The sequence below is a fragment of the Scyliorhinus canicula genome, chromosome 6 (assembly GCF_902713615.1).
Source record: "Scyliorhinus canicula chromosome 6, sScyCan1.1, whole genome shotgun sequence".
Taxonomy (NCBI): Eukaryota; Metazoa; Chordata; class Chondrichthyes; order Carcharhiniformes; family Scyliorhinidae; genus Scyliorhinus; species Scyliorhinus canicula.
Window position 1 is genome coordinate 190,922,400 of NC_052151.1, and position 27,176 is coordinate 190,949,575.

Here is a 27,176-nt window from a genome sequence, read left to right on the forward strand (position 1 = left end):
CTTGTACAAGGCTCGGCACAACATCGAGGGCCGAAGGGCCTGATCTGTACTGTTCTATGTTCATTATGTTACACATCTTTGTAGTGAAATCATAATTTACCATGATCTCCTATTAGGAAATCCTGGCAATGCATGACAGGTGCATCTGAAAAGTAATGGTCAAAGCTTTGAAATTGACTGGTTCACATCTAACATCTGGAGCTCTATATTTCTAGTATTTTCTTGCTAGTAATTGCTTTCCAGCAGTGCTAGGTTTCCCCAACATCCTTTGCCATTTACTTGTATGGCTCTCGTGGGGAAATTGGCTTTCTGGTTGCTGCTATGTTGAATTTAGCTTCAAAAATCTGTTTGGAAGTTGTTAGACCGTATGAATCAATTGGCTTTCCCTCATTGTTGCTTTCTAAATACTTGCGTCACTTTCTGACATCCTATAATTTGGTTCTTGTGTCTTTCTGTTTTCATTTTTAGTGTGAAGGGTATCCATTAGAGAGAAATGGCATAGACTAAAAACTTCATCTTTGGTTGCAAGATTCTACTATTCTTCACATAACTTAATTTCAGTTTTAATGGAAGCCAACTCGTGAGAATAAAGATTATTTAAAAAAAAAAAATTAAAAAGTAGGATTGTTGGATTTTCTCTCCTCTAATTCTAGGAAGGTTTTGCTTAAATTGTATACCTTCCCCCAATGCTGTTTCTCATGAAAATTGCAGTTGAGTTTAGCAAGGAGTTACAAATGCAGAAGACTGTCCTCAAGGGTACAAAAGCTGCTGATGAAATATGGTGGCTAAAGAGATTTTGAAGGGAAGTGCTTTCCCAGTCCTTGCCCGAGTAGATGGGGATTGATTTTGCAGATGAACTGAGGTAAGTGTTTTTGCACCATTTGCAATGTAGTGGTGTGTATGTTTAAAATCACAGAATGGTTAAAGCGGGGAAGGACGCCATTCTGCCCATGTCCATGCCAGTTGTCTGTAAGAGCAGCTAATTCCACTCCTCTGCCCTTTTCTTGTGGCCTTGCATTTTTATTCTTTTTGAGGTCCTTTTCCAACTGTCTTTTACTGGCCTGATTGCATCTGCCAGGCACTTGGGTCATGCTTTCCACACACTAACCAGTCACAGCATAAAAACATTTTGTCCTGTCGCTCTTGGTGCTTTTGCTGACCACCTTAAATTGGTGTCCTTAGCTGCTCTACTCTTCCACAACAGGAACACACACACACATATATACACACACACACACACACACACAATATCTCTCTCACTCTCTCTCTCCCACACTTTTTTTCTCTTTCTTTCCCTCTCGCTCTCTACTCTCTCTGGATTCCTCATACTTTTGGACACTTCTATTAAATCTCCCCGCACCAACCTTCTCTGAGGAGAGAAACTGCAGCTTCTCCAATCTATCCATGTAACTGAAGTCCGTCATCCATGGAAACATTCTCCAAGAGATCGACCCTATCTTAAAATATTTACACCCTTCTTAAAGTATGGTGCCCAGAACTGGACACAGTTGAGGCTGAAACAGAGTTTTATAAAGGTTCATAATTACTTCCTTGATTTGGGTCTTTTTATAAAGCTCACGATCCGGTAAACCTTTTTACCGACTTCTGTCCTGTCACCTTTAATGATTTGTGTGCATATACTCGTGGATCTCTCCGTTCCTGCACACTCTTTGGAATTGTATCCTTAATTTTATATTGCCTGGCATCCTGGCACTACCACCTGGGTGCCAGCCTGGCTGTGCCAGCTGGCATGAGGCACCGCTAGGGTGCCAGGCTGGTGCTGCCAAGGTGCCAGGCTGGCTTTTTCTGTGCTGAGGTGATCGGGCTGGGGGTGCTCTGCGCGAGTGTGGGGGGCCCCTTATAGTGAGTTGGGGCTTGGGGCGGTTCGGTGGTTGTGTTGGGAGCTGTGTCAGGGACTCGAGAGAGAGAAGGTCACCATTTAAAAATGGCGCCCCAATCTCTCATTGCAATGAGGAGTTCCGGTGAGCAGAGTTCCTCAGTGCAGAAACGGGGCTAAGTTCTGCCTTCCCAGGCCCCCAATCTACCCAGATGAGTATTAGAGAGAGGGATGTTTCTCGGCACTCCGAGTGCTGGGAAACACCTGACTAAGCTCGCGTGCTGCGGGACTCTGTCCCCATTCGGTTCGATCACGCTCTAAAGTCCCTCAAATGGAGAATCCACCCCTCTGTCATTCACTGTGCCAGAATGTGGGTGGAAGTGCATGCTTGAAGGAAAAGATCAAATTCCTGATGAGTTAAAATAAAGATTCGCCTAGCTTGTTCTAGAACGGCATTCCCCAGTACTAACCTCACCTCGAAGGGCAGTTCAGGGTGAGAAGTTACCTAGCTGAGAAAAAAAAAGAAGGCCCGGCTTCTCTACCTTGCCCCTCGCCTGAGGTGTGGTGATCCTCAAGTAAAATCACCACCAGTCAGCTATCCTGCTAAGAGGTTAAAGCAGCCTATGGCCATCTGGGAATTGGGTGACTTGCACTCGAGTGCTAACTCGTTGCAAAAAAAAACGAGTCTCCTCTGGTTCCTCTGCTAAATCACCTTAAATCTGTGCCTTCTGACCCTTGTTTGGCTTACATATATTGGAACAGGTTGGAGTATTTTTCAGTTTATTCTTTTCTGTAAGTATGTTGAATTGCGTATGCTGATGAATACAGTAATTCAGAGTGAAGCTTTACTTTTTCTTGGGAGAGGAAAATTTATTCTCAAGTCATCAACCCCTTTTCAGAAGAAAAATCCTTGACTCCTCCGTTCTATGGTTCTATGATTCTATGGTTCTTATGATTTCCTCTCTCATCTCTAACTTCTCTTTCCTCTTCAGTGTCCTTTAACATGCCATCCTCTCCCTAATCAGTGTCTATCTTGCCGAGAACTGTTTCCAATCAGGCTTCTGGTCCATGACATTTTCAAAATGACTTCTCATAGTCACAAATGGCATTGTATCTTCTGACTGTGACAATTGTAAACTTTCTATCTCGCCCTTCTAATATGCGGATATAGCAAGTAATTAGGAAGACTAATAAAACTTTAGCATTTATTGTAACGGAAATTGATGATGAAAGGAGGGAGATTATGATTCAGTTGTACAGGGCATTGGTGAGGCCACGTCTGGCGTATTGTGTACAGTATTGGTCTCCTTTTTAAGGAAAGATGTAAATAAGTTAGAAGCGTTTCAGGGAAGGTTTACTTGGTTAATATCAGGAATGGACAGGTTGGCGAGGTTAGGTTTGTATCCACTGGAGTTTAAAAGAGGAAGAGGGCAACTCGATCGAAACCTTTCCTGAGGGCATTGGAATGTGGTGATGTTTCCTCTTGTCTCTGGAACTAGGCGTCACTGGTTTAAAAATAAGGGGTTGCTCATTTAAGACAGAGATGAGGAGAAATTTTCAAGGCAGAGCAGGTTATCGTTGGGCAGCAATGTGGGATCGAACTTACAATCAGAATTAGCCATGACTTTAGCCATGGCAAAGCAGGCTCGAGGGGCCAAGTGGCCTGCTCGTATGTTCTCCACCTGTTTGCAGCCTTGACATGGTTGACCATGCCATCTTCCTCCACTGCTTTTCACTATTGTCCATCTGGATGGAACTGCACTACACTGGTTCCTACTTAACGAGCCATAGCCAGAAAATCTCCAGCAATGACTCCCACAGCACTGATCAATTATTATTCATTGTCAACAATTGTTCTGATGGTCCATTTTTTCAGAAAAAATAGACTCTGATCTTATTGTTTTGTGTACCTAGGCATAAAGGAAAGTGGACTTTTTTTGAACTGTTAATTGTATTATAATTACTGCCATTTTGTGTTTTCTAGCTAATAAATCAGTTCTATTTTAGGAGCTGTAGAACTGGAGCACGAGATAATTATCTATCATATTTTGTCAAGCCATTTGTTATTTTTAAGGTAAAGAGATGTCACAGTCCAGTGCCACTTCACTCTATGTCTCTGGACAATACGTAGCAGGTGTAGACCATAAGGGTAGTGGCTTCACTCTGCCAGTTCCTGCCCAGGATTGTGATTATAAAATAATTCATGCTGTGAATGCACAGATGTCCTTTTAAATAAAGATTCCATGTGTCCAAAACATTTTTCAAAATCTTATTTTTAAATCATGAGATGCCAAACATCTTCAAGTCTGTAAAAAAAAAATGTGAGTTAAAACTTCACTTTTGCTTTCCTTTTGAAATAGAGGTTTATCTTTTCGCCAATTTTTTTTTTCTCAATATCTCGCACATTAGTGCCACACATCATGCCTAGAGAATGACCAGGATTTATGTCTGATACGTTTCCATGCCTTTGGGTATGCACCTGAGAATATGCAACAACAGCCTGGAAATATATATTTTTTTAAAAATGAAAAACATACATCGTGCATGCACTCACACTTTATATCAGAATAAACGTTTGTGCTTTTTATTCAGCAACATGTTCATTTTAAACTACTGACCTCGAGTGGCAAAAATTGGTTATTAACTTTTGACTCTGAAGACTCCATTTTTGAAAAATAATCATTCTTGAAATGTTAGCCTTGCTGGCAAGGCCAACATTTATTGCCCTTTCCTAAAAGCCCTCAAAAGGTTGGTGGCGAGCTGCCTCCTTGAACTGCTGTGTTTCGGAGCACCCACGGTGCTGTAGGCAGGTTTGGACACAATGTGACCTGAATTTAAACCCACAGTGCTGCAGGGAGGTTTCGATACAATGTGACCTGAATTTAAATTTTAGATGTGCTTAATAGACTGTAAGTGCTTCAGGGCACCTGAAGTCATGCTACATAATTGCAAGTTTTTTATAATACATAACTACAGAAATTTTACTAACATTTAAATTATGGTATATTCCTTAAGGATAGATTAACCTGATGCAAAACCCTAAGCATAGCAACTAATTACTAAGTTAATCAGTTGCAAGCTTAAGAGGTTGCATAGGACAAGTTTCTGAATTGTGCCATTCGAGGCTTTTGTTTCACCAGATCATAAGGTAAATGCAGATGATGGATGCCATTTAGACCAAATGTAAATGATTGTGCTGAACCTAATGTATTGAAATGTGCAGTGAAGTGGATGATGAATTGGACCTGTTATTTAGTCATTGGGTAAGAGGTTCTAACTTGCACTGTGTTAGCTCTAAAAATGATTCAATATTATTAGGCTAAGTATTTTCATTGCAGTATTTCTGAAATTGGATGTGATGATTTTCAACAACGTGACAAAATTCCCATTAGCTTGATGCTACCTTGCAGGATATTTTGTTTATATGATTATTGAGTTTTTATAATTTGTAACATGTAAATGTGCATTTTTATGAAACAAAATTGAGGAGGGAGTGCTACCATTGAGCAAAAAAATTGTCAACATTTTAATTGGTGTGCATGGCCCATATGTTGAGGTTAGAGGTTTAATTGGGCAGAAGGAAAATGTGACATTATCAAAACAACCAAAGAAAGAAAAGAAAACCTTAATTGAGCCTAATGTAACTGGTGTTTCTCCAAAATACTGATAGTTGGTGACTCAGTGATGGTGCTGTTGGAGGAGGTGACCAAGTTATGCCTTGTTGGGGGCAGGATCCCTGTTGTAGACTGTCAGTGGCCGCTTTGTCAAGAGCAGAACTGTGAATGGAGCTAAAGATTGTATGATGGTCACTGAAAGGCTTCCTTTTTGATCTCCACGTTGACTCTGATGCACAATCAATGGACACGAAATGTAGATAAAGTCCGAATGATAGGCTTTAATACACAAGAAGTGTACCCGGCAGTAGACGTACAGAAGAATGGCAGACTGCCGGGGAACACGGGTTCTCATACCCCGCGTCGTAGGCTGAGCTACCTACCTCTCAGCCAATTGGCTGAGAGGCACATGACATAGCTAGGCCAATGGACAGCGAGTCCTCTGCACCAATGGCAGCTCACACTTCCAGGTACCGTAATACCCCTAGTCATACTACCACATTCACACCCAGTTGAAAAAGGAACCCTGAAGGGTGGGGTGTCCTGTGAGTACTTGAGAGGCTGGTAGTATGACTAGAGATATTAGGTTGTACCATTGCATTGATGGCTGCCCACTGGCCCGCAATTATGTACAAAATACAAAACAAAACTATGTACAGTGTGGAAAAAACTTGGGGGGGGGGGTGGTGGGAAAAGAGAACAGACCAAAAAAATGAGTCCATCAGCAGGTTACATGGATTCGATCAGCCGATCGGGTGCCTTGGATGTCCTGTGCGACCTGCATATCTGTGCCGGCGACGTTGGAGCGGTGGTCGTCCGTGACTCTGGGAGCGATGATCCTGTTCTTCCGTCCGTAACGCTAGAAAAAGATAATATTGTGGAGGAGATGAATGTAAGGTCCTGGGCACTGTACCGTCTGCTCCTGGTGGCGACAGGTTTGCAATCCGGGGTGAGGTTTGCAAATAAGGACGGGGGATCGACCTTGAGAGACGCGAGGCTGCAGACAGTAAGGGCCGCTGAATTTGAATGTTAAGCTCTGGAGGTTGCACTGGAAATCTAACCCCAGGAGTGCTGCCGCACAGAGGTGGGGAAGGACGAAGAGGTTGTAACTTTTAAACTCCCTCCCCTGGACCGTGAGGTCCGCTATGCAGCACCCTGTGATCTGGACCGAGTGCGAACTGGAGGCCAGAGCGATTTTTTGTTTGACTGGGTAAACAGGAAGAGCGCAGCGTCTTACCGTGGCTGGGTGGACGAAACTCGGTGCTCCTGGAGTCCAGCAGGCAGGTCGTCTCATGGCCGTTTAGAAGGGTCTTCGTGGTTGCCGTGGATAGAGTGCGGGGCCGTTACTGGTCCAATGTGACTGAGGCGAGTCGTGGCAGGAACTCCGAGTCGTCATCTGGCAGAGAGCAGTCGCCTGCGGGGTCCTCGGTGCCGATCCAAGATGGCGGCGCCCGTCGGCCGCACATGGTGGGGGGTGGACAAAATGGCGGCACCTGGGGATCGCACATGGAGTCGGGGGCCCAAAATGGTGGCGCCCGGGAATCGCACGTGGCGTCGGGGGATTGCACGTGGTGGTGGGGGGTGGGACAGCGAGGTCCGCGGGCCGCACAGAGCCCCTGAGGAGAGCGGGGGGGGAGGGGAGGACCCACGGTCGCTGCTCGGGACCGCAGTGACCGCTTTTGACTGACAAACGGCCGCAAAGTGGCCCTTCTTGCCGCAGCCTTTACAGGTTGCGGCGTGGGCCAGGCAACGCTGGCGGGGGTGCTTTGCCTGGTAGCAGCGGGGCCCATGGGTTTATCAGAGCACCCTGCGGCGCAGGCCTGGGGGGGGGGTCCGAGTCCACTGGTGTTAGGGAGGTCGCATTCCACGCTGCCCAGGGGGCCGCCGCGCGGTCGGGGGCGTACGCGCGGCGTTACGATTCGCAACGTCTAGGGAGGAGGCGAGGGCCCGTGCCTCCGTGAGGGTTAAAGTCTCTCTCTCTAAAAGTCTTTGGCAGATCTGCGAAGATTGCATACCCACAACGAAAGCGTCTCTGATCAAAAGTTCAGTGTGCTCGGCAGAAGAAACTAATGGGCAGCCGCAGTTCCTCCCCAGAATGTAATGTGGCATGAATCCAAAGTCCAGGTTGAATCCAAACTCACGTGTACGGAATTTGGCTATAAGTTTCTGTTCGCCGATTCTACGTTGTTGCATGTCCTGAAGGCCACCTTGCAGAACGCTTAACCGAAGATCAAAGGCTGAATGCCCTTGACTGCAGAAGTGTTCCCCGACTGGAAGGGAACATGCCTGCCTGGCAATTGATGCGTTTAATGTGTTTACCTAAACACATTAAAGAAACCATCCCCTATGGACAAGCCCTCCGTATACACAGGATCTTCTCAGACGAGGAGGAGCGTAACAGACATCTACAGATGCTGAAAGATGCCCTTGTATGAACAGCATAAGGTGCTCGACTCTCCAATTGACAGTTCCAAAGCGCCACAGCAAAAAACCGCACAAACCTCTTAAGAAAACAAACACTGGACACAACTGAGAGTACCCTCGTCGTCCAGTACTTCCCTGGAGCGGAGAAACTACGACATCTTCGCAGCCTTCAACACGTCATCGATGAAGGTGAAAATCTTTCCAAGGTCATCCCCACACCCTCACTACTTGCAGTCAAACAACCGCGCAACCTCAAACAAGCCATTATTTGCAGCAAACTACCCAGCTTTCAGAACAGCGATCACGCACCACACAACCCTGCCATGGCAATCTCTGCAAGACATGCCAGATCATCGACATGGTGTTCGCACGGTACGTGGTGCACTCGTGCGACTCAACCAACGTTGTCTACCTCATAGGCTGCAGGAAAGGATGTCCCGAAGCATGGTACATTGGCGAGACTATGCAGACCCTGCGGCAACGGATGAACGGACATCGCGCGACAATCGGCAGGCAGGAATGTTCCCTTCCAGTCGGGGAACACTTCAGCAGTCAAGAGCATTCAGCCTCTGATCTTCGGGCAAATGTTCTCCAAGGCGGCCTTCAGGACGCGCGACAACGCAGAATCGCCGAGCAGAAACTTTTAGCCAAGTTCCACACACATGAGTACGGCCTCAACCGGGACCTGGGATTCATGTCGCATTACATTCATCCCCCACCATCTGGCCTGGGCTTGCAAAATCCTACCAACTGTCCTAGCTTGAGACAATTCACACCTCTTTAACCTGTGATTATCCCTCTCTCCAGTTGCTCGTCTGGACCAGTAGACTTAATTACCTGCAAAGACTCGCATTCAAAGTATCGTATTGCATCTTTGACTTTGTCTATATAAATGTTTCTGCAACCCACTTATTCATTCACCGGAGAAAGGAGCAGTGCTCTGAAAGCTAGTGATTCGAAACAAACCTGTTGGACTTTAACCTGGTGTTTTGAGACTTCTTACTATCTTTTTCTTCAACCATGGTGAAGTTAATCACACAATTGCGAAGATTTAGAGAAGTGTTTGCGAGTACCTTCAGCCAGAAGTGCACATGTGCAAATCTACTCCGCTTTCTCACAAGGTTCCCAGTATCGCAGAAGCCTGCATCTACCCAAGTCCGTTTGCTCCATAATAATATTCAGCAATTTGTAGATTTCCAAACATCCTGCCTATACGGTGAAGACTGATACACGAGCTATTTGCTTCCAAGATCATTGGAGCAACTGAAGATGATTGGACTGAAAATACTGCCTTATTGTATTCTTGAAGTTGTGTTGTGGGATTGAGATAAGTGGCCTCCAAGAGCCATAACCATCTTCCTTTGTGTTATGATTGCAGGCGGCAGGGAGTTTTCTCCCTGATTTCCATTGACTTAAATTTGACATAAATTATACTAACGTTCCTTGATACCATGCTCTCTGTAAAATGGTGCCTGAATGTCAATTCTGGAATTCAGCTCTTGTGTCTCTGTTTGGATCAAGGCTGTAATGAGATCTGCAGCTGAGTATGCCTGGCGGAAAATTAACATACTGCATTAGATTTCAATAGAAACAAATACTAGAACAGCAAGTGAATGAATTTCTCTTTGTCCTCAATGCAGAGAAAATTCAATGGCTAACACTTCGGCAAAAGGCCATAAAGCAAAACGGGATTATTAGTTTAGATAAAAATAATTATTTCTTCCAAGTCAAAAACCCTTTCATCTCCTAAAAATAAAATTTGTAAAAAAGCCATATGAATTTAAATGCCAAAGAACTGTTTCTGTGTAATTAGTTCCTCTCATTTTTTTGTGCCAGTAAATTATCATTTTCACAAAAGACCATTAAGATGCAAGTCATTGAATTTGTGAATTGAAAAGATCTCAGAAATAAATTTTAATTTCATAGTGCACACTATTTTGAGCCACTTTTATTTGTTATCGAATTGCAATGTCCCATTGAGGAATAAAAGTTATCAAGAAATTCAGCGTAATGACTACATGTTGAAATATGAATTAAAAATGTATCTGCTAAGAATAGTCCATGTTGAAATACGTGTAGGTATACTGTGGTATCTTTAAAAAAAAACATTTTTGTATTGCAGTGCTTTTGTTCCTTTGAGTATTCCAGTGAACCAGAACTCCACAGAATGGGAAAAGGTGAAGCTTTTATTTGAGGAACTAGGAAGCAGCCGTAAGTAGAACGTTATTTTGTTTTGCTAAATAAATGGAATTAGTGCAAATATTTGAGAGGACATAGAAGGGGGCTATCAGAATTACATTGATAGAATTTTGCTAACATTAAGCAAGCCCAAGCTGCGTCCAGATTGTCGTCTTAATCAGTAATAGCAAAAAAACAGAGCAGGTTGCAGTTGATTACGGAACATTTTAACTTCTACCTTCTTTTTGGATGCATAAATAATAGAGGATGCAGCATTTCATCATCCACTAATTCTCCTGAAAAATACCTAATTTGGACCCAGATTTATTTATTTATTATTTATTTATAAGAAGCTTTTGAGATTTAGCATTTTGCCACATTGTTATCCTGGCCATCAATCTCTTCACCAGCGTTGTCTAACCAACTTATTTGGCTGTTTATTTTGCTGCTGTTTGTAGAATTCGCTGTGTGCAAATTTGCTTGTGTAATTTGCCCCATCCTAAAAATGATTACACGTGAAAAGTACTTCATTGATTATGAAGTCAAGTGGAATATTCAGAAGTTATGAAGTCCAAAGATGTGCAGGTTAGGTGGACTGGCCATGATAAGTAGCCCTTAATGTCCAAAGACGTTGGGTGGGGTTACTGGGGTACGGTGGAGGGCTTACGTGGGGTGCTCTTTCCCAGGGCCGATACAGACTTGATGGGCCAAATGGCCTCCTGAATTGTAATTTCTATGAAGTACTTCTGTAAGAAGCATTTTGTAAATTAAGTTTGTTTCATTTGCTCATGTAATGCACTCCATAGCAAATGTACAAAGAATTGTCAGAGTTGTACAGGCTTGTAGTGTGGTCAAGATGGTTGAACTATTACCTATCAATACTGGGGCAGGGGAGAAGAGGTAGTAGTGGTCAGATTCTATGAACAAAATGCAGAGGCTGGGAGATAAGGCTTGGGAAGATTGTAGCTGTAAGATGGAGCGAAGGCACTATGGACTAATAAATGAGGGTTTTGAATTGATGCAGTGGGATAGGAAGCCATTAATTAGTGTTCATAAGGACAGGGGTGATAGGCAATCAGGGCAGTTAAGAACTGGACATAAAGATGAAACCTTGAATGAATTGTTGTTGCAATCCAGTTGGTGAGCAATTAAATTGAATCCAATCTTTATAAATTACTGGTACTTACTGGTGCTGGTTTAGCATAGTGGGCTAAACTTCTGACTTGTAATGCAGAACAAGGCCAGCAGCATGGGTTCAATTCCCATACCGGCCTCCCCGAACAGGCGCTGGAATGTGGCGACTCGGGGCTTTTCACAGTAACTTCACTGAAGCCTATTTTAGACAATAAGCGGTTATTATTACTTATTTTATCTTCTATTTTCCTTCAATTAGTTAAATGTTCTAGATTATGAAAATTGAGGTATTGGCATCTCATACTTTCTGATTTTACCAGCTGCATCTGTACTTTTTTATCTATAAGGAGTTTCCTTTTAAAATTGTCCAGCGGATGCCAAATAAATTGGCTGCTGTTCCTAGCTAATATTTTGTTTTATTTGCAGATGGCTTGGCTGCCTTGACTTTTTCCATAAGCACCTTAACCTTGATCGGGATGCTAGCGGTAATAACCTACACAGTAAGTACAAATGACTACTATTTACTGCCACGTTAACTTGAGTTAGAATAGAGGGGTAGAATATTGGGGACCATGGGCCAGATCTTCACCACTGTGGTATGTAGCTCGAGTTAGGAAAATTTCTGACTCCAGCTACCTGCCTTGGTATAAAAACACCCGTTATGCGTTTATGAGAGGTGAGTGCAGGATAGAATCGGCTCTGTTGCCTGTGGAAGGAGATCAGAGGCTGTGACAGATAAACAAGGCAGGTTAGTTAAAAGGCCAACCTCGGTTCTCTGGCACTTTGTGTCAGTTGCTTGGTTACATTTTAGGCCTTCTACTCCCACGCCAACTCATGCTCCCACCCACCCCCATGGCTCCTCATACCTCTCATGTCGCTCATGACCATTTCCGTACTCATTCACCACGTTTACACTAAGTACAGTAATTGGTACCCCACTGGTCAAAATTATGTGTGAACCTGCTGAGGGGAAACACTCATTCATAATTTTTTGAAAAATTGTGCAATCCAAAAGAAACGTCAATCAAACATTATTAAAGTATCAATAAGAAAGCTTTAAATACCTGACCCATCTTGACCTTCTGTAAATAAATATTGAGACATTAACAAAAGAAAAAAAATAACTCATTGGCTTGGCTCAGATCCTCAACAGGAATGAGTGAATTTATTTACCTACATGGAGCAAAATGTTGAGTTTGCTTGATTGACATCCCTATGATATGTTATTGTTCTGTGATCTCTTCTGTCAGTGCCTCAATTGAGTACTGCCTGCCATTTTAAAATTTCTCTGGAGTCCTTCCGCCTCTGAAAATCCAGCACGTGAAGGTTTTCTGTGCCTAAAGAATTAATGGATCACTTGAGATTAAATGTGCACCTCCTCTAAATGTGCTGCTGAAGCCAAGATGGAATATTAATTAACTTGCAGCAGCAAAGTAGTGGCTACTTGTGCATGCATTAGATGAGATTGATTTGAGCAATAGTCTTACTGCCATTATTGGCTTCAGTTGCCATATAATGTGTAAATGTTGGTAATGTAGTTGTGAGCAGTTTACTCAAGCCCCGTATTCAACAAAAAAAACAGATTATATGTTATTGTTCAGTGGATAGTATGTAGTTGGAAGCTGTTGACTACCATAATGTACTGTAAAAGAGCTACATGGATTTGAACTTATAGTAAATGAACACATTATTAAATAGCATGATCCTTGAGGCTGATCCAAACTTCAGCAAACCTCACTGATAATTAAATATGCCATACACAGTTGCAGTATCTGTTGAACAATAAAAAGTAAGCTGGTCTGTCCTGTAGAATATGGGGACGGGAGTAAGATGCTCACAACTACACTGCCAACATTTACACATTACAAATGGAAAGGCTGATGGACTTGAGGTTGTTTTCGTTAGAGAGAAGAAGGTTAAGAGGTGACTTAATAGAGGCATACAAAATGATCAGAAGGTTAGATAGGGTGGACAGTGAGAGCCTTCTCCCTCAGATGGAGGTGGCGACAACACGAGGGGACATAGCCTTAAATTGAGGGGTAATAGATATAGGACAGAGGTCAGAGATGGGTTTTTTACGCAGAGTGGTGAGGCTGTGGAATGCCCTACCTGCAACAGTAGTGAACTCGCCAACATTGAGGGCATTTAAAAGTTTATTGGATAAGCATATGGATGATAAGGGCATAGTGTAGGTTAGATGGCCTTTAGTTTTTTCCATGTCGGTGCAACATCGAGGGCCGAAGGGCCTGTACTGCGCTGTATCGTTCTATGTTCTATGTTCTATGTAAATGGCCCCAAAAACGGCAGCAAGCCTACTGTTCAAATCAATTACATTGCAATCAGATGCTCAGCTTGTCGCTGTCTGCTGTTCCTCCACATCTATGGGGCACTTCATTTCAACTAGCATACAACTTCATGTATAAGAGGAGTATAAGATCATGAGAGGCATGGATAGGGTGAATGAACTCAAATCTTTTTCCCAGGGTTGGGGAATAGAGAACTAGAGGGCATAGGTTTAAGTTAAGAAGGGAAAGAATTAATGGGAACCCGAGGAGCATTTTTTATACAGAGGATGGCACGTATGTGGAATGAGCTGCCAGAGGAAGTTGTTGAGGCAGGGACATTGACAACATTTGAAAGTCATTTGGACAGATACATGGATGGGAAAAGTTTTGTGGGATATGGGCCAAATGCAGGCAAATGGGGTTAGCTTAGATTTTTGGTTGGCATGGACCAGTTTGAGCTGAAGGGCCTGTCTCTGTGCCGTAGATTTTATGATTTTGATTTTCAAAACTGGAAGAAGTTACATTTGATATCACCAATCTAGAGTTACATTCCAGGAAGAACAATGTTGTGCAGCACATAGCTTGACACATTTAAATTACTTGAACAATTTATATCCTTACGCATTTTCTTCTTCCAAGTGAGGGGCTCACCACATAGAACGTTATAGTAAACAAGGAAAACTCCCAGTCTGTTTTTAAAATTTTTTTTTTTAGAGTACCCAATTCTTTTTTTTCCCAATTAAGAGGCAATTTAGCATGGCCAATTCACCTATCTTGCATATCTTTGGGTTGTGCAGGTGAAACACATGCAGATGCGGGGAGAATGTGCAAACTCCACACAGACATTGACCCAGGGCCGGGATCGAACCTGGAACCTCGGTGTCGTGACTCAGTAGTGCTAACCACTGCACCACCGTGCTGCCTACAGAGTCTGTTTTTTAACAGTTTTTTTAACACCCACTGGCGCACAGTTCACTCGCTCTTAAATGTTACTCTTTTCCTATCTATATAGAGACCCTATCCTTATTGATGAACGGGTTGAACATCAGAATAAACATTTCTAAGAAAGAAATAAAACGTGTATGAACCCATTTTGTCTTTCAGACCACTGTAATATACTTAATGTAGACAGTAAAGACGCCATGTTATCCATTTGAAGCATATTTATTTCTGCAGTAATGAATAACCAACATTTGCAGATATTTTGCCCTAAACCATACCTAACTTTGGGGTGCCAAAATTAAGGCACGTGATTCCTGATTTTTTTCATAATTAAAAGATCGCCTGCAAATGCCTTCAATTCTTATGAAGCCTGGCGCATAACTTTTAAAGTCAGAACTTTCACATTGGAACTATACGCTGTTTATTCCAAATTATGTGGAATTTTGATTTAGGTTTTGTGCTTCTGGCTAATGTTTCAAACTCCTGTCCTGTACTTGCCTCTGGATGTTCATTATGATATAATTCTGCATTATTCATTCAGGATCCATATATAAGGAACACTACATTGTAGTAAAAATACTTGTGGTTATTGTCTCTTCAAGTGACTAGACTTTCTTGGGGAAAAAAACGTTTTCATGGAAGTTCATATCACTCTTTATTTAAAAAAGAACTCCGTGTTAGATTCTCAGTTTTACAAGCTCATTTTTACGTTGACCAGATCTATTTTCGCTTCCTTCCCTCCTGCGCTGACGGAGGTTTCCTAAAATGGTATTAGACCTCAGTATTTAGCTCAGTTGGCTAGACAGCTGGTTCATGATGCAGAGTGAGGCCCAGTCTGGCTGAGGCTTCATTAGACTTTTAATTCCAGATTTTTATTGAATTCAAATTCCATCTTACAGTCACAACACTGTCATGACTCATCTTACTGAACACACATACAGCTCTTCCATTTCATGATAAACTTTAGCGGAGATAAAATCATTTCACTGACCTGCTTAATAGGTGTGGGTTGGTTCCAGGATAGTCTTTCTCCCCACCCTCATGAAAATGGCCAAGGGTGGAAATAGAGATGGGACCTCTGGCCACACCACTTGGCGGCCATAATTTTATCCTTCCTGCCTCCATTTGGACCTGCTTCAGACTGAAAATCCGGCCCCCTTTCTTCCTGCCCAGGTGAACATCACTATTTACAGAAGAGCTCTCCTGGTATCGTGGCAATGTTCTTCCTCCACTGGTGCCAACAAAAATAATTTAACTGGCCAGTGATCCCCTTTCTGTTTGCAGGAATTTGCTGTGTGCAGTTAACTGCTGTGTTTGCTTATCACAAATATATCAACTACAACTAAGTTTTCAAATATAATTCATTGGATGTAAAGCATTGTGGAATGCCCTAACGATGTAATAAGGTACTAAATAAATACAAACTCTTAATTTCTTTATCTAATTTCTCACTTTTGGCATCTCTTGACCTAGCATCTCTAATTTTAAAATATTTGTTGTTGATTTGCATCAACAAAATGGTCTGCATTTTTAGATTTGTAGATGTATTAACAAAAGTCTCAAAATGAGTGTTGTAGGAATGATTGATGGAAGTTGTTCCAGAGTCCCATTAAGACTTGAATTGAATGGGAACTGAAATATCCAATAAGCAAGGATGGTTAGATGAAAAATCCTGATTTATGATGCCCATAGTTAATTTAAAGAAACATAACTCTCTCTGAATCTACCATTTTATGCCTCAAATTTGGTATTCTATACCGTAATTAGCTTGCATTGACTTTAACACCACTTCTACTGAAAGAAAATATTTTGCTACACCTTGAGTAAATTACAATAGTTGATAAGCTTATCAAACTTGGCTGAGATCAAGAAATTGCAAAGTAATTAAGTGGGGGGGTTGTTGTTGCGTAGTGGTATTGTCACTGGACTAATAATCCAGAGTCCCAGGGTAACGCTTTGGTGTCCTGGGTTCAAATCCCACCACAGCAGATGGTGAAATTTGAATTCAATAAAAATCTGAAATTAAAAGTATACTGATTACCATGAACCCATTGCCGATCGTCGTAAAAACGCTTCAGGGAAGGAAATTTGCCCTCCTTACCCGATCTGGCTTACATGTGACTCCAGTGATGTGATTGATTCTTCACTGCCCTTTGAAATAGCCTAGTAAGCCACTCCGTTCAAAGGCAATTAGGGTTGGGCATCAATGCTGGCTCAGCCAGCGACACCCACATCCCAAGAGCGAATAAAAAAGAATAATGCAGTAGCTCGTCTCACTGCCACTACAGCACAGTAGTACCTCAGCTAAGTATTATATAATGATCCAGAGTTTTCAGTATTCGGACACGGCATACCTTGCACGCTTTAGCTCATAATTTTCTAGCCCTGTAATTTACTGCAAATATAAGCCGATCATACAGAGAAAGCAACAGGCACCTGGAACCCTGGAAAACAACAGAACAAGTAGTTTATCATGATTAATGAGAAAGGTGGCATAATGATTATGTAACTGGACTAATAATCCAGATGCCTAGACTAATGCTCTGGTGACACGAGTTCAAATCTCAGCAAGGCAACAGGGACTATAAATACAATAAATCTGGAATAAAAAGCTATTCTCAGTAATTGTCTGGTTCACCAATATCCTCCTCCATCAACATCCTTTGCCATATCTTGTCCCACCATCTGGACTGATTGGTTGGTTTGCTCTACAGTGACAGAATAGACTCGATAGGCCAAATGGCATCCTTCTGTGCTATAAATGACTCAATGGCACATTGGTGCACGTTACGCAGGGAGTGGCAGTGGGAATCCTGAACGTGAACTCGGTACCATGAGCTCTCATTTCATCAGGTCAAACATGGACAAGGAAACTTCCTATTGCTTACCACCCACCACCCTTCTTCCACTTATGGATCAGTACTGTTCCATCTTGAATGCCACTTCGAAGAAGTACTCTGGTAGTAAGAGCACCAAATATACTCTGGGTTGGGGTCCATCACCAAGAGTGGCTCGGTAGTACCACTATAGACTGAGCTGACTGGATGTATGGCAGGAGATGAGGTAGCCATTGAAGAAAAAAATTACATAACCTGGTTCTTACTGATTTACCCTGTTGAAGATGCATTTGTCATTGACAGTACTGGTTACGATAACCAGTGCATATCCTTTAGGATGGCAGAACACCTGCCACCATGGTGTGTGCCAGTACTGTGCTAAATGTGATAGATTCACAGCTCAAAACTGGACATTCACAAGAAATGATGAACCATCTGAAACAGCAGAATTATATTCAACCATAATTTGTAACTTCATGGTTTGGCATATCTCTCAGTTTATCATTACTAAGAAGCCAGAGGACCAACCATGATTCAATAATGGGTGCAAGAGAGTCTTGTCAAGAGTATGGGCAGCATGGTAGCCGAGTGGTTAGTACAGTTGCTTCACAGCTCCAGGGTCTCTGGTTCAATTCCCGTCTGGGTCACCGTCTGAGTGGAGTCTGCACGTTATCCCTGTGTCTGCATGGGTTTCCTCCGGGTGCACCAGTTTCCTACCACAATCCAAAGATGTGCGGGTTAGGCCATACTAAATTGCCCTTGGTGTCCAAAAAAGGTTGGGTGGGGGTTACTGGGTGACGGGGATAGGGTAGATACGTGGGCTTGAGTAGGGGGCTCGTTTTAAGGGCCGGTGCAGACTCGATGGGCCAAATGGCCTACTTCTGCACTGTAAATTCTGTAAGTGGCAGGTGGATCTTAAAGTGATGTATCAATTTGGTGAAATTACAACGCAAGAATACATGCATGTTAAACGGAAACGGCAAGCTAAAATTTTTTACGTTTTTAGTTCCAGACAGATTGTTTGACTGTAATCAAGACTTGTCATACTGTTTTTGGACAAAAATGAACAAGGCTTAGTTCTTTATGGCAAAGTTGGTTTGCATTGACCTCAAGGGCACAGCAACTGTTGTGTCCTGGGACAGCCATTTCCAAGCTCAGGGTTGTGACCCACGGATGAGTAGCAGGCAGCTATTGGGAGGGTCATGGAGCAATCAGTCGCAACATTCCCTATCACGGGAAGGAGCGCCCACCCGCTGCGACAGGCTTTTTAAAAATGCCAGCCATGACTGGCTTTCACGTTGGCCATCCCGCGCGCATGCATGCCCCCTCAGCCGGATCTAGCAGTGCTCAGGCCCGGCGCCCAGTGGGACAGACCGTCTGCTCCTGATATCAGCGCGCTGCCCCAGGACCAAATTTCTTTACAGTCGATGGTCTTCCTGCTGGAAGCAGCGGCAGAGAGCAGGTCACGCACCCAGCACATTATGTCATGTGTTCTAGCCACAAATTCATAAAGGAAGATTTGGTAGCTGCCAGCATACAAGCAACATGACTGTGTGAAGAGCTGAAGATGGGTCGTTTTGGAATTAGGAAGAGAGGGCCAAAGGCACAAACCGACCAGGATCTCACAACTGAATCTGCTGGAGAAAGTTTCTCAGGAGAGACCACGGCAGGACAAAGCAGTGCTTGGTGTGATCTCCAGTGCCTCTGATGAATTACCCATTAAGAAGAAGCTGAAATGGGGGACAAAGCCGTGAAAAGATAATTTCTTGAGGCATGGCTTTATTAATTGTGCCAGTGCGAATCAGGATGTAAAGCCATATGTGTTATATGAAGGGAAGCACTGGCAAAATGAAAGTTTGAAATCCTTAAACTTCAAAGGCATTTGAAGACTAAGCATGGCGAATTCGAAGACAAACCTCGCGAGAACTTGAAATCATCAGCTGAAGTCCTCAACAGAGATGTAACATTGAATGACCAAGCAGGTGAGATCATGAGGACCAAGCAGGCTCACCTGTGCATTAAATGTAAGCGAAAATTGGGGGTCCCTAGTTCGGGCAGCGTGGACCACAAAGGTCAGCCAGCATGGATTGCGAAAGTTGACCGGCGTGGGCCGCAAAGGTTGGCCGGTTGGTAAAAATGTGCCCAGGGAAAAAAAGTTTGAAAAACACTGAATATCAACAGCAACTTGCATTTTAACAGTGCATTTATTGATGTATGAACAGATGGTGATTGACACTGAACCAAAGACCTAGACAGTAGGGTAGGTAGCCAGATGCGTGGTTTAAAAAAATAAGTTTTAAGTAGCATTTAAAGGAGGACAGAGGGGATGTTTATTAAGGAGAGAATTGCAGAGTTTAGGCCTAGGTGGCTGAAGACCCAACAATGGTGGAACCTCAATAATGAGTGGATGCACAAGAGGCCAGAGTTAGAGTGCAGAGAGCTCTGAAATATGTAAGCTTTGTACTCTTTACCTCTTAGACTTGCAATTCAAACACAAAAAGCTAGTATGGTGCAGAGTTATCACTTGCTAAGGCATCATTTTGCATGCCAAAACCAAAGAATCTCCTCATTAAGCAAGTATTTTCTGAAAAATGTGTATTTGATGTCTTCAGTCAAATATAACTTTAAGGTGAATAGAGCATGAATTACCTTATTTACTGACTGCTGGATAATTGGATTGGCTTTTTTTTCCGTAGATGGTGTGAACCTAAGTCCAACTGTTCTGAAAAGGATAGTTTCTCATTGGCGTCAGCTATCAACATGCATATATTTAGTATTTCAGAGAATGATTATAGTTGTGGGAGACTTTCATCCATCTTTAGATGCTTTATAAACGAGCTCTCGGGTTTTCTGTGCTTCTTCTCCCCCCAACGGTTGCAACAGCCGTCACTTTCATTGATAAATCTAGATTTTGGCATCTGGGCTCTTAAAATAAAAAGATTTAACATGGAAATTTCATAATCTGAAAAGTAACCCGCAGTAACATTAGTGCCAATGTGAATAGCAAGTGATAAATTTTGCATGTCACAGTTTCTAAAAGCTGCATTTATATGTGTAATAGTTTTTTAAAAGGTTACTGTATTTGAAAGCCAGATTTGGAGTCTTGTTAATCATTTTCTTTTTGCCTCACTTCATCCTGTTTCTCCATTACCAAACCCAATTCTCTCCCCTAACGTCAGGGTTAAAATGTTGGCCAGAGTTGCTTTCTTTATGTAAATTATGATTAAAATTATGATTGCCATTAGATCTGTAGACACAGCCCATTGGAAATGCAACAAGAAAATTGGACTGTAAAGTTGCGTGGATTATCTGAAGTTGCTGTTCTGGGAATAGTTTGAGCAAAATGTCAGCATTAGAAATTAGTGGATGATGCATTGTATAACCCTGTAAACAAAAAGACCTGCTCTGCCATGAGGCAAGTTCTAAAGAGATTTATAATCACGAGGTAGTTACTCTGCCATCTGCTTTAACATATGCAAGATGCAAGGTACTTCATGTTTCAACTGGAATTTCATTAAGAATAGATTAAAACGTTTTACTTTGGTCAGGCTAAATATTAATCTGGGCTCATTTGAGATTTTGTTTGTGTTTAGTTTAAGAATCGTTCCAAAGGTTTTTTAAATTTTTGTTGGGTTTTGTGCATTTCCTGACTTAAAAAAAAATATATTACTGTTCTCTTTGTGTTTGCCTTGTAGAACTGGACCTAAGGGGCAAATAAACATTCTGACCTCCTTTTGTATTTACAGTTGTAACAGATGGTGCATTAGTTCCTTCAGGGTATTATTAGATAAAAGGACTTCAGTTGTGGTTGAGCAGCCTAAACATCGTGCAGCATTCAGTAGCTTTATGCGTGATGAATGCCAGAACCCTTCCAGACCTTGGGTTGCCTGTAAGCAAACACTTTCTATCGCATAAAGCATGCCTGTTAAATTACTTGTAGTATCTTTAACCAAACTAAAATCCCCTCATCGTGACAGCTTAATTGTGCGACTGTCAAAATATATTAACATGTCTTTCTAAATAGTAGTAGACAAAACTCTAAATAATGAGTCGCTTCTTCAGTATTAAGTGTTGAATTCTTGCTGCAGCTTCTAAATCAGTCTGCTGATTTAAAAACTTAGAATCAAACAATCAGGATAGAAAGTGACCATTCAGCCCATTGTGTCGAAGCTAACACCTTGAAAGAGCTATCCAGTTAGTTCCTTCTTTAGCCCTGCAAGATTTTTAAATTCTCTTTTGAAAGCAATTACTGAAGCTGCTTTTATCATCAACCAAGGCAACATTTTCCAGACCTTAACAGTTTGCTATGCAAAAAACTTTTTGTTATCTCTCCTCTGCCAACCAGCTCAAATCTGTATCCTCCAGGCACTGATCCTCCTGCTGGTGAAGGTATACTTTCCCATTACACTCCACCAAAACTCTCCCCTGATTCAAGAACCAGCGCCAATTTTCCTCTCAATCCGCTCCATTTCGAAGAGAAAAGCCCTAACACCCCCCCCCCCCCCCCCCCCCCACTCTACCTATACAACAGAAGTCCGTCCAATAAGTTTCCTCTGCATCTCTTCCAAGACCCTGATATTCCCAATCCCCTCCCTCTGTGTTTTTTTTCTATGTTCCTCATTGTTCCTCATTGAACATACTCCACAATCTTTAAAAGAAAGGCTTCACTTGGTGTGTTCAAAGGAAAACCATACTTATGCATGGGAATGACTTTGTAGATTTATCGTGCTGCTCTGATGGTCTTCTATACAATATCATGCAGAGCTCCCCGGTATCCATTTGTTTCTCCCTATCAATATTGTTCCTTATGTCACATATTTCATTGCCACCATTAAAGTAATTAGTGCTACTAATCTAGTACACCATGTTCAGTAACTTCTGGTCGCAAGATATTTTGTTTTCAAAACGGCCACTCCAATGTATTTTCCTTGCAAATTACCTGAAAAGTTAAGTGAAGCTGCAGGAAAATCTCAACATACAGGACTCTCCTTAATAGAACCAGCATTTGAGAGGTCAATTAAAATTGATATTGGTCAGTAAGGAAAAATAGCAAATTTGGTGGTTCATGGTTCTCCAAACCATGCAGCACAAGTGATCTTTTCAGTGTGCTCTCTGTAATGAATTGTAAACTGTCCTTTATAGCACCTACATGATTTTGCTTCTGAGTGAAATCTTATCCTGTGAGAGTAAATGAGCAGACAATTGAAACCAAAGATGTCCGTTACCATATACCATTAGTTTGGTGCTGAGGATACTGATGCTGGGGAATGCCATGTACGCAGGAGCAACTGAGCATGCTGGGAAGTTGCTGACATCAGGCCACATGAATGCACCGGTGCTGATTCGCATGGAAAAGTAGCCAATGCAATCAACTGCCAAACATTTATAGCAGAACTGCAGTCACTGGGAATCCGAAGTTGCTCACGCAGTGTCCTAGACCCAACCATCTTCAGCTGCATCATCAATTACCTTTCTCCCATCATAAGGTCAGAAGTGGGGATGTTCACTGAAGACTGCACAGTGTTCAGCACATTTGCGACTCCTCATACTTAAGCACTTCATGTCCAAATGCAGAAAGACCTGGACAATATCCAGGCTTGGGCTGACAAGCGACAAATAACATTCGTGTCCAAGTGCCAGGCAATGACCATCTCCAACAAGAGCGGTTCTACCATCGCCCTTTGACATTCAGTGGCATTGCCATCACTGAATTCCCCCACTATCAACATTCTGGGAGATACCAGAAACTGAACTGGACTAGCCATATAAATGCTGTCTCTACCAGAGCAATTCAAGGGCTTGGAATCCTGCCTTGTAACTCACCACGTGACCACACCCCTCCTTCCCCTCCACCATCCAAAAGCACATATCAGGAGTGTAATGTAATATTCTCCACTTGCCTGGATGAGTGCATCACCAACAACACTCAAGAAATTTGACACCATCCAGGACAAAGCAGCCCACTTGATTGCTATCTCGTCCACAAACATCAATCCTTCCACCACCAACTAACAGTGGCAATTTTGTGTACCATCTACTACAGGTTGTACTGTAGGAACTCACCAAGGCCCTTGGGTAGCACCCTCCAGACCCATGACCATTACCATCTAGAAGGACAAGAGCAGCAGAAACCTGGGGATACCACCACCTGGAGGTTCCCATCCAAGTCACTCACCATCCTGACTTGGAAAATATATTGCCGTTCCTTCATTTTCATTCGGTCAACTCTCTCTTCCTAACAGCACTGTGGGTGTACCTGCACTTCAGGGACTGCAGTGATTAAAGAAGGCATCTCACCCACTACCTGAAGGGTAACTACAGATGGGCAATAAATGCTGGTCTAGCCAGTGATGTCCACATCCCGTAAATGAATTTAAAAATACTAAGAATACACCACTAAAAGAACATTGGTGTTGATTGGAATCATTTGTTATCTCACCTACAAGCGAGTTGTGCCTCATGTACAAAATAACTCAATAGAACAATATAGGAGTTCACATGGATTGAGATTCTCCAACAAAAAGGTGAATATGGAGTTGAACCTTTTTCTAAGTTGAAAAGCAGTAAATTCAAATTATATGTTTTTCTGTGTTGACAACTGATTCTAGTCCTCAACTCTATTTCCTTCTCGGACAAACCATACAGTATAAAACTATAGATGAAACAGGATGGTTTGATGATTGGATTGGATTTGTTTATTGTCACGTGTACCGAGGTGCAGTGAAAAGTATTTTTCTGCGAGCAGCTCAACAGATCATTCAGTACATGGGGAGAAAAGGGAATTAAACAAAATTCAAGCAAAAACAAGAAAATACATAATAGGGCAACACTAGATATACAATGTAACTACATAAGCATTGGCATCGGATGAAGCATACAGGGTGTAGTGTTAATGAGGTCAGTCAATAAGAGGGTCATTTAGGAGTCTGGTGACAGTGGGGAGGAAGCTGTTTTTGAGTCTGTTCATGCGTGTTCTCAGACTTCTGTATCTCCTGCCTGATGGAAGGAGTTGGAAAAATGAGTAAGCCGGGTGGGAGGGATCCTTGATTATGCTGCCCGCTTTCCCTAGGCAGCGGGAGGTGCAGATGGAGTCCATGGATGGGAGGCAGGTTCGTGTGATGGACTGGGCGGTATTCTCTGAAGTTCCTTGCGGTCCTGGGCCGAGCAGTTACCATACCAGGCTGTGATGCAGCCCGATAGGATGCTTTCTATGGTGCATCTGTAAAAGTTGGTAAGGGTTAATGTGGACATGCCGAATTTCCTTAGTTTCCTGAGGAAGTATAGGCACTGTTGTGCTTTCTTGGTGATAGCGTCGACGTGAGTAGACCAGGACAGATTTTTGGTGATGTGCACCCCTAGGAATTTGAAACTGCTCACCATCTCTCCCTCGGCTCTGTTGATGCTGACAGGGGTGTGTACAGTACTTTGCTTCCTGAAGTCAATGACCAGCTCTTTAGTTTTGCTGGCATTGAGGGAGAGATTGTTGTCGTTACACCACTCCACTAGGTTCTCTATCTCCCTCCTGTATTCTGACTCATCGTTATTCGAGATCCGGCCCACTATGGTCGTATCGTCAGCAAACTTGTAGATGGAGTTGGAACCAAGTTTTGCCACGCAGTCGTGTGTGTACAGGGAGTAGAGTAGGGGGCTAAGTACACAGCCTTGCGGGGCACCGGTATTGAGGACTATTGTGAAGGAGGTGTTGGTGTTCATTCTTACTGATTGCGGTCTGTTGGTCAGAAAATCAAGGATCCAGTTGCAGAGTGGAGAGCCAAGTCCTAGGTTTTGGAGCTTTGATATGAGCTTGGCTGGGATTATGGTGTTGAAGGCGGAGCTGTAGTCAATAAAGTTTGCACTGTTTAGTTGAAATAATTTCTGACTCCTCAGCCCTTTCTTAATATTGAATAGTAAGGCAGCAGTCATAGAACCAAGAATTGTGGGAGCCAGGTAAAGCCATATATTGCCAGGTTTCATATTGCGCCGATCTTATCTCACAAGCATAATAACAAAATAAATAGGAGCAGAGGTCGACCACACAGCTCATCGAGCCTGCTCTACCATTTAATATGATGATGGCTGATCAGAAACCATCAGAAACAAATGTGGAAACCAAAACAGAATGCAGTATTCCAGATCTGTCTCACCAAAACCCTATCCAATTAATGCAAGACATTTTGATTCTTATAATTCCTTATAATCCCATTCCCCTTGCAATAAAGACCTACATGCCCTCTGTCTTTTTAATTACTTGCTGTGCCAGCATGCTAATTTTCTGAGTTCCTTGTCACAAGGAACATCTGTGTCTCTTTCCATATTTACAAGTTTTGCACCTTCAAAAAAAAATTCTGCTCTTCCATTCTTGTGATCAAAGTGAATAACTTCACCTGCATAACTTTACAAAGTGAATAACTTTACTCTACCTTCCAACTTGTTGCCACTCACTTGATCAGTCTATTTCTCTTTGCAGCCTATGTCCTCCCCACAGCTACCTTTTCATGTAGCTTTGTATCATCAACAAACTTATTTATTTTACTCTCTGTTCATCAAAGTACTTAATGTAGTTTGTAAATAGCTGAGGCCACGCACAGATCCTTGCGGCACTCCATTTGTCACAGCCTGCCAATCTGTATGTGTCACGTTTATGCTCACTCTCCGTTTCTATTGGTTAACCAATCCTCTACCCATGCTAATATATTCCCTTCAGCGTCACGAGCATCATAAGCTTTTTCTCCAGTAAACAGTATGTATAGGGGAGGAATGGAATTAGAACATTCTGGAGGAACAGTTATTGCAACAGATGTGCTGTGTATGTTGTGATGGATATAAAGGGTTTATCATAGGTGGTAGAAAATACAAACCAACTGCAGAAAGATAAGATGCAGTGCTTCGCAGTCAAACAGGATACATGACGACTTACGTGATTCTGTTCTATGGGAGAGGCCTAAAGTCAGGCTTGGGATTCCACCAGTGATGGGTGGGAAAGATGAATATAGAATTGGTGATAAGTTTGAGAACCTTGGATAAGAACATGATTAAAAATAGTGGAGTACTTGAAGAACAGAGGTACAGAATGGACTTTTAAGGAGGAGTTGTGTTGCTGCAGGTTCAGGTGCTTTACTGAGACCATCCTTTTGTTTGTTCCCTCAATATAAATCATACGTCTAGCTGTGCTTGAGACGAGTGACAGAAAGATTATGGTTAATCACAGTAAGCAAAAAAGAACTAGCTCCTGTTTGTTTTGGGCATGATACAGAATTCAAAAGGTATCTTTCAAGGAAACCTAGGTAAGTTTACAACGTTTCCTGCTTACGGAAGGTGGTTATGCTGATCATTCTGAGCATTGATTAACACAGCCAGATCACTCCCTGTAGCATCCCTTCAGTGACTACACTTGATACTTTGGATCTTGTGTAGACCAATTTAGCCAGAATAGTTTTCTGGTTAGAGAATCACAATAATCATCGAATCCCTACAATGCAGAAGGAGGTCATTCGGCCCATCAAATCTGCACCGACCCTCTGAAAGAGTACTCCACCCAAATCCAGTTTCCAATAACCCATTAACCTAACCTTCATATCCCTGGACACTAAGGGGTAATTTATCATGGACAATCATCCTAACCTGCACATCTTTGAACCGTGGGAGGAAATCGGAGCACCTGGAGGAAACCCACGCAAACACAATGTCCACACAGACAGTCACCAAAAGCCGGAATTGAACCCAGATCCTGGCGCTGTGAGGCAGCTGTGTTAACCACTGTGCTACCTTGCCACACATTTTGATACTCTCGTTTTGAAGTGTGCTTCGCTAACTTGTCAAATTGCATTTGTCACCGGGATAATTATTATCCTGTTGGGATGCAACAGTCCACAGCTATCATTGTGGCATTCCATTTCATCACGTCAAAATATTTTCTAGATGGTGC

At 42.6% G+C, this 27,176-nt stretch overlaps 1 protein-coding gene across 2 annotated transcripts in view; it reads left to right on the top strand.

Moving 5' to 3' along the window:
- lmbrd1 (LMBR1 domain containing 1) overlaps positions 1-27,176 on the top strand; it is a 257,830-nt gene that overhangs the window by 108,361 nt on the left and 122,293 nt on the right. For both annotated transcript variants that reach the window (XM_038800685.1, XM_038800686.1), the window contains exons 6-7: positions 9,998-10,086; positions 11,614-11,687. In XM_038800685.1, the coding sequence (XP_038656613.1) occupies positions 9,998-10,086; positions 11,614-11,687 (163 nt within the window). The remainder of the gene's footprint in view (positions 1-9,997; positions 10,087-11,613; positions 11,688-27,176) is intronic.